Source organism: Primulina tabacum, chromosome 9 (assembly GCF_025594145.1).
Source record: "Primulina tabacum isolate GXHZ01 chromosome 9, ASM2559414v2, whole genome shotgun sequence".
NCBI lineage: Eukaryota > Viridiplantae > Streptophyta > Magnoliopsida > Lamiales > Gesneriaceae > Primulina > Primulina tabacum.
Window position 1 is genome coordinate 8,152,782 of NC_134558.1, and position 9,154 is coordinate 8,161,935.

Genomic DNA, 9,154 nt, shown 5'->3' on the forward strand with positions numbered 1-9,154 from the left:
AAAAACTCAATACACATGTACCGTGATAACAAATACATATACATATCATTCAGCAGTGAAAAATACTGTATTCAACATACATTTCATGATCATGAAAAATCGTATGCATAATCGTAACCTGTCAAAATATAATAATAATCATAGCACATATCATCATAACAACATATGCGTGTTCATTTTCTTAATTTGAATTCCATTCGTCAGCTGTGACTTTCGTATTATCATGTTATTCGATGGATCCATCTACGTGTCATTGTGTTAGTCACAAACAACTCTCATCCTTCAAAAACATGTCATCATATTCATCACTTAAATAAAAGCATGCATATACATAATTTTTCCTTCAAACCAAGCATGCACGTATTTATCATTTTTATAAAAATCATATACATGATGCATAAACATTTAAAACATGATAAATTTGTGCTCAGGGCGCTGCCACGACTAAAATCTCACCACGGGTGCAAAATGACCATTTTGCCTCTAGAAACCCAAAATGGCCATTTTACTCCTGGACCTCTAAATTCGACCCGAATCTTACCAAACTCCTTAAAACATCTCAAAACATAATTAAAAGTCTTTCTTAGATGTAAACTCGAGCTCGTTTCAAAACTTAATCGATTCGTTTTAAAACTTGGACCGAAGTCCCGGTTTTAACCTGAATCGAACCGAAACCTAACCAAATTTTTCCTAACTCAAACCATGACTCAAGCCTCCATAACCAGCCTCTAATCCAATTATTTCAGACAACTTAGGACCTAGAAACAAACCCCAAAGTTTGCTGGAATTCTCCAGCGTATGTGCACCAATTTTCCCATCTTGAGCGATTTTACGATAAATATCATATTTCCCTTGTTTCTGATCAGAAAATTACGAATTTGCTATCGAATTGAATATAACAAAGAGTGCTACAAATCATATGTTGAACATATTTCCAGAAAACCAATCAATAAGTCGCAGAATTTTAAATAACCGAGGGTGACGGGTTTTGAGACACAGAAATTTCACAGCTTGAGCGACTTTACAAGAAAAATCATATCTCCCTCGTTTCTTATCAGAAAATTTCGAATTTGCTATCGAATCGATGATAACAGAGAGTGCTATAAATCATATGTTGAACACATTTCCAGAAAACTAACGAATAAGTCGCAGAATTTTAAATAACCGAGGATGATGGGTTTTGAGACACATAAATTTAACAGCTTGTGTGGTTTTATCGACTCTAGTTAAAAGCCAACGTGACCAGCACCTAACCAGTTATTCTAGAACCAAGACCGAACTCTTGAGACCCTCCTTGAACCATCTTAGCCCACCCTACTGCCCAAACAACTAACCCCACTCGTTACCCCTAAAACCCTCAACAAACCAACCGAGCCAAAAACGTTAAGCATTGATCGGCCCTCAAAGCTTTCGACACTAAGCAAATTCCAGTCCCTGTATCGCCACCTTAAACAGTTTGTACAGCTCCTAAAATCGACGCCCTAGCAGCCCCTTACATGAAAGTCATTGAAAACGTGAGTTATGAATCCAACATTACGTATTTCTTGTCAAACCGAATGCATAAACATTTTATCATGCAAGGACGAAAAATAAACATATCCAGCACATATATCAGAACATATACGACGTGAATGATGAGAAAAAGAATGATACAAAGCGTGCCTTAATGTGTAGATGCTCAAAAACTCGAAGAAACACACGTCGGGGAAGCACCGGAGGGGCGGGGAGAAGACTTGCTTGAAAGAAAATGAAGGGGGCCGAATTTTACAGCAAGGTGCTGCTGGTTTCACGTGAGAGAGGTAGCTGATTGGTGGAGGGGGAGGCTGCTAAGAGGGGAAATGGTAATTAAATAGCTTAATTAACACTAATGGGCCCTAGCATAAAAATTAAAGGTTATAAAATGGATTTTGAGCTCATTAAGCTTAAACAAATCCTTCAAGTCCAATAATACTCCCGAAAAATATTTCGTTTTGGTACGTTTAAGAAAATATTGCCTGAACCCTCAAAAAGTTTCTCGAATCGTTAAAATTTGCTTACCGGCTAAAAATATAATCCGGTGGGTAAAAATACCCAACCAATGCTCATTTTCAAAAATCATATTTAAAAACATCTCATATTAATTAATAAAAATTAATCATGTAATTAAAATAATTTTTCTAATAATTCACCGGTCTTCGTTCCTCGTTCGAGCGTGAAATGCAACTTAAAATCCTAATGCATGAAACATTAATAAATCATGAATTAAAACACATACTTATGCAATAAACATGCATTTAATACATTAAAACAATTTAATAAAAATACAAAAGAAATTTAATAAATTGCATGCATGTGGTACACGTGTACCTTCAAATTTTCGGGACGTTACAGTTATGGCTTGCTCTGATTAATATCACTTGATAATCAGGGCGAGGTTTTGAGACAAGTAAGTTGTCACATATTTTGTTTTGCAAGTTTTTCTCGTTCTATTGTTCGCGTCCTTTTTTTCTTGTGTCGCAAGGAAATCTTTTATTATAGTCTTCTTGTGTTCATGAATCTTGTGATTCTTGAATTTTTTTGATTCATTCTTGTTTATTTCTTGTTGCATAAGTTTCTTCTGTCTTGTTGTGCAAGTTAAAAAAAATTCGATAAAAAAGATCGAAATTCACAAAAAAATAATAATAATAATAATAAGAGATTTTTCGAAAAAAAAAGGAGATAAAAAGTTTGAAACTTGTACTACAAAATAGAGATCTTAGAGTGAAGATTTGAAAATCTCTCTTATCCTTTTATCTTCCCTCCACTTCTGCTCAACATAGACAAAATTAAAGTTTGATCCCTTTCATTAAAAAAAAAAAAAAAAACTCTTTAAGAATATCCACATCCCCATTCTCTAACTTGATTGTTCGGTTATGCTAAATATTTGAAATGTTACATAATTTTGCTTTCTTATGATCTCGCACATATAAGGAGCCCAAATTTTAAAATTTCAATTAAGTTCAAAAATATCTTTGCTACTATCACCGTACGTACTAATTCTATGTAAATACACTAAACACAATTGCAACGACACAAACTAACAAACGCATATATACGTTCATGGGAACCCGTGAAATTGAGAAGGGAATATGCATATTTTTTTTAACTATTTACTTAATTTTTTTTTGTGATATTTATATTTTTTGTCACATGTAACTTGCAATTTTTCACTCTTGGTTATATTATTATATTGATCAATTTACAATTTAAGTCCATTGATCTGTATTTTTTTCGATTATAGTCATTTTTCATCGAAATACTGATGTGACAGCGAAAAATAATGATGTGTTGATGAACGTTGCCAACATATATTATGGGAATTCAACATTTCAATAAAAGAAGACTAAAACTGAAAAAAAAATATAAATTAACATATAAAGACAGTGAATTTCATAATTATGATTATAAATATAAAAAAAAACATATGTACAAGTACAAGATCAAAATTGTAGTTTTCACTTTTAAAAAAAAAAATCCAATATATATGAGTGAATTTCATGATTATAAATATTAAAAAAAACATATATACAAGTAAAAGATCAAAATTGTAGTTTTCACTTTTTTAAAAAAAAAAAATTCCAACATATATGACCTATGAGCATACACCTTTTGGTCATTCTCGCAACGTCATTTATAAATATTTTCATTTTCTAAAGAAGATTCCCACATTAGCGAAAATGAAAATGTCCAACGTCCTATGGAAGAGCTTCAACCTCTGCTTCTCCAAATTCAAGTGTCTCCCCATTACTACTTTTACCTCACCACTCTCCATTCAAGAACACAGCGAACAAGATCACAACAATTCTACGCCGCCCCCCACCATCAACCATCCATCAGCTGTAACGATCACTACTTTTGACACTGAAATTTCCAACACCACCTCAGCTGCCACCTCCGCCGCCACCTCCTCCTTCGATGATTATGTTATGCATGACGACTCAATCCCTGACTTCAGCTCCGCCTTTGCCTCCCACCGCTTCTTCTTCTCCACCCCTGGAAGTTCCAACTCCATCTTCGAGCAGCCGCGGCGGTTGACGGATTCCGGTGGGGTGGTGAATGGCGTGGCTGTTCAGAAGTTCACGATGGACCCATATGCTGACTTCAGGAAATCAATGCAGGAGATGATCGATGCTCACGAGTGGACGGATGTGAAGTGTAGTGGGGAATTCTTGCATGAGCTTCTCTTGTGTTACTTAACACTAAACCCTAAACATACACACAAATTCATTATTGATGCTTTTGCGGACATCGTCATGTCCCTCATGCAGCCGCCTGTGAGCTGCCGGAAAACCCGCCACTACCGACGTCGACATCGTGCCACACCATCGGCACCGGTTTAATAATATTATTTTTAGTACTATTGTCTTTTTTATTTGGTGATTTATAATTATTGATATTGTAAGGTTGTAGGAATTGAAGTTACTTAATTAGGCAGTTTTATTTTTATTAATATTATTTTCGATTTGGAGGAATTTATAATCCATATTCATAAATCAAATGTATAACATATTATTTATAAACAATTTTTTTAAAAAAAAATCGATATTCTTGATCAATTTTCATTAGAATATATGTTTTAAAAAATTTATAACAGTGTGGTTTGAATGATTGATTAAATGATTAAAATATGTTAGATTAGATGTCCTGTAAGTCAACTGTTGGCTACGAACTTTATTGACTCAGTTGTAATAAAAAATCTTTTTTTTAATATAATTCATTATTTCATTGTTTGTTACTTCTTTATATATATACTCATGTGATCAACATAGATAAAGACCTTGATTATACTTTAATACAAATGAATCGTAATTTGATGTTGAAACTCATTTGTAAACAGTGTGTAATCTAAATTCGTTCCTAGTCGATTCAGTCGTCCAAAACATGGATAAAGGTCGCTTGAGCTCTAGACTAGCATCTGTGACGTTGTGTACCGCGTTTCTAGGTAAGGACATAGAGATGTCCAAACACGCAGATAGATAGTCATATGATTATTATACCGAACTACCATCCCTAAGACTTTTCAAGTGGTTATTATTCATCGAGATGATAAGTCCGTGGTTATGATTGTACACCATTAGTCCTTACGACCCGAGACAACATTGAAGCTCTATATGCTATGGATGTGCTTTGACTCGTTTACCGACTCCAAGAGGGTCCTCAGGTGGTGAGATTTTGTACAGTTGCGACGCATGCAGGAGCCAGTGTATTGTAGTCAGGAATTCACTGCTCACCTGCGGGTGTGGATATCATGTGTGATCTGATGAAATAATAGTGCATGAAATCTCTGGCCAGAGTATGAAATGTATGTTAGAGAAGGAGTTCTGACATTAATTTTACGAATGACACCATAGAAAAATATTAATTTCAAACTATATATTTTTTTGACATCATCAAATAATCAAATTTGAGTCTTTAAAGAGTAAAATCAAGTATTTATGGACTCGAATTATATATTATTTGTATAAATTTATATATCACATTTTTTACTTCACGAATATTATCATCAAATGACACTCAATATTACCTTCAAACTATATTTTTTGACATAAAAAAATTAATTGAATTTTAATATTTATGGAGTAAAATCAAGTATTTATAAACTCGAATTAGATATTTTTTATATCAATTTAGGTATCAGATTTTAACTTTACAAATAACACATCAAAATTCACTCAATATCACTTGAAACTAAATTTTTAATATCCCAAAATAATCAAAATTGAGTCTTAAAAGGGTAAAATCAAGTATATGTAGGATCGAATTAGATATTATTTGTACGAATTTATGTACCAAATTTTTAATTCACAAATCTCATAATAAAAACCACTCAATATTAACTTCAAACAATATATTTTGACATTCTCAAATAATCGAATTTGAATATTTAAACGGTAAAAATCAATAATTTGTGAACTCGAATTATGTCTTATTTGTATTAATTTAGGTATCACATTTTTTCTTCACGAATTTCATCATCAGTACCACTCAATATTAACTTCAAACTATATTTTCACATCTCCAAATAATTAGGTATTCTTTCTATCAATTTAGGTATCACATTTTAACTTCACAAATGACATCATATATCAAAAGTCACTTAATATTATTTGAAACTCAAGTATTTTCTTAGACATTGAAGTATTCAAATATCCAAATAAAATATTTGGAACCCCAAAATAGGTATGGTATTTTATCGATCAAAATAAGTACTTTTTCTAATATCATGATGAGTGAGAAACTTTGTCTTTTCAAAAATTAGATGACATGATCTTAACGCATTTTCAATAAAAAGACCAACAATTACTAAATTTATGGTGATCGCTCGAAGATCCAGTATTTTTTTACATATTTGGAGTATTCAAAGAGTCAAAGCATTTGAAACTCCAAAATAAGTATTTTGTAGGTCAAAATAAATATTTAATCTTATTTCATGATGAGTGATAAACTATATTTTTTTTAAATAAAATGACATGAATAAGTAATGCTAATACATTTCCATTAAAAGACCAACAATAACTGAATTTGTGGTGATTAATCGAAAATATAGTATGTTCTTATAAATTTGGAGTATCAAAGAGCGAAATCAAGTATCTGAAACCGCATAATAGTTATATTGTATGTCAAAATAAGTATATATTATTATTCCATGATAATTTAGAAAAAATATTTTTTTAAAATTATATTTTAGAGGGAGAAGACACATGTAATTTTTGTGGACAAAATTAATATATTTATTTAAATAATAAAAAGACGAAAATGTAAATTTGAGTTTGTAGGAAATTAAAACTAAAATTATTCCCAAATAAATCATGGAACTATTAATAAGCTGACTCAAGATGTACGACTGAATTAATGAAATAAGCGTAGGAGAGGGAGTGATTCTTCTTACAAAATCAGATATAGAAACAGTGATCGAGTCAGAACATAAGTAACTTACAGCGAGGAGTCTACAATCTTCAATAATTCAGTGAGAGATCACAAAAGAAATCTATAAAATTTTAGGATTTTTTTAAAAATACGAAGTAAATTATCGATCCACCCTTGATTCATGGGGACAAGACCAAGTGAGAAAGTGAAAAAAAAAAAACAAAAAAAAAACAAAGAGGACAACAGTGTGGTCAGTGTAGCAATAATTAGAAAGGACGACATGCAGATAACTGAAAAGGATGCATTTAGCAAACCACCAACGCAAACAAAATCATACTCCGATCATGGACCTGTCATTTCAATCAAATCGACATTTATGAGAAGACAAATTGAACACACGAGAATATCTAGTAAGGGGGGCTTGGAACTGCTGCTGCAGCAGGGTCTACTGGTTATACCATACGAGAAAATGCGAAACTTTATACGAGAAAATGCCAAGTCTACCGACACAACATCCTATGTGTAAGACAGAGTGATGCACAGTCCAACATGTGCTTCAACTGAGATCTCCATCCTGGAACAGAGACGAGTCAAGATAAATTCTCAAATTTTATATTCCTCTTTATTTGGTGTTTTGAAATAACAGACTTGGGGAACATAGAAATCAATGAAAGAAGGGGACCATGAACAGATTATTTGATTGATGGGATGGAAAATTTTAATTTTCTATCCATAAAAAACGATGACAAAACTTGAGAGAGAAAAGAAATTGTCAGTTTCAACATCGCAAGTTCAAAACTGTTGTATCAGAATTACAAGATGGTAATCAAAGGACTAAGCAAACGGGGGCTTAAAGCAAAAAAAGATGACCTATTCATTAGAAGCAGCATGACCAACAAGCACGCCATGTGCATTTCCTTCCTTTTTACCACTCTCATCCTTCATCGCACTATCGCCATTTGTAATTCTTATTTTGTACTTGGCCTCAAATTCAGTTATATCTTTTCTCTTCTTCTCCAAAGCGTCATAAAGCCGAGCAATGACCTCTTCAAGACCCTCCTTGTTACGTTGGACGGCAGGCAATACTTCTTTTATAGTTCTTTCCACAAGAACGCCTCCTACCATCCTGTAGCATTTTCTCGAAGGATCAAGCGGCTCTATAGCATTGATCACGAGTGAATGCTCACTGGCCTCCATTTCTAGTTAATTGATTTTGGGGTAGATTTGGTTCTATCAGTCCTCATAGCACCGTATATGTTGGCAACTGCTTGCTCGTTCATTGGTTCCTTCCTATCACCTTCATATTGATCTGAAAACAAAATCAAATATGTTAAAGCTGACATCAAGATACGACCTGTCCGTGCATGCTTACCTATCACTACGAAATGACGCTCACGGAGAAGTATGTATTGAGCCACGCAAACAGATGAATTTTGTCAGTCTCATACTATCAAGAAGATAATTTTATTTTGACTGAAGCGAACAATGTGAACAGAAGTTTTGTCACCACCTCACTTTACTGGTCAACCACATATGAAAAGATTATGAATTCTAATGGAGTAAAATCTCCCTCATATTATATTTTATTACGACAGTTGATGCCTACAACAATAAACTAATAAGAAACATCTAAGCCTACACTTTTATTAGCTTACATCACTAAGCATTCGTAAGAGTCTAAGCTAAATTGATAGATTGTTTCAGGTTTTATTCTGGACCTCTTTGACAAGAAGTGAGTTTTTAAAAGATAAACTAGCAAGGAACACAGACATTTCCAATGAACCATAAGTCTTTTGATCAGCTTACACACAAGGAATTGATGAGATCTCATAGGTCAGTACTCAAGCATGGATTATCACAAATGGATTAATTCGTCCATATTGTCTGATCCTGTGATGTTACCCATCTCATTACGTACACTCAATTCTGATTGGAGACTCCTCAACTGATGGTTGTTGCCTAAAATCTGCCTCATTTACTTAATGCTCAACGATTCCCACTGTAAAAGTGTTACAGGTGATAGGAGTTCTTTAATATGAACATTCCAATACTTCAAAGAATGGCGAGTGATGTGAACGGGCAAAGTTTTCTCTGTTCTTAGTTTCAAAGTAATGGTGTAGGTATATTTCAAGCTTACATTTTTCTACTACTGTACGTGTGTAGAATCGCGAGGCTTTCACCAAGTCTTGCTTGTATCTTCATTATGGTTGTATTGCTTCCCAAACACAGCATGCGGATGTACATTGTTGTCACAAACCAGATCCAAACT

The 9,154-nt window shown here is 33.3% G+C and overlaps 1 protein-coding gene and 1 pseudogene across 1 annotated transcript; one reads left to right on the top strand and one right to left on the bottom strand.

The window, feature by feature from the left end:
• Nucleotides 1-3,701: 3,701 nt before the first annotated feature.
• On the top strand, nt 3,702-4,454 carry LOC142554980 (transcription repressor OFP11-like). The gene has a single exon (XM_075665603.1). The coding sequence runs from the start codon at nt 3,702-3,704 to the stop codon at nt 4,356-4,358; it is 657 nt and encodes a 218-aa protein (XP_075521718.1). The 3' UTR covers nt 4,359-4,454.
• Nucleotides 4,455-7,645: 3,191 nt separating this feature from the next.
• LOC142556902 (prefoldin subunit 2-like) lies at nt 7,646-8,860 on the bottom strand (annotated as a pseudogene).
• Nucleotides 8,861-9,154: the final 294 nt, after the last annotated feature.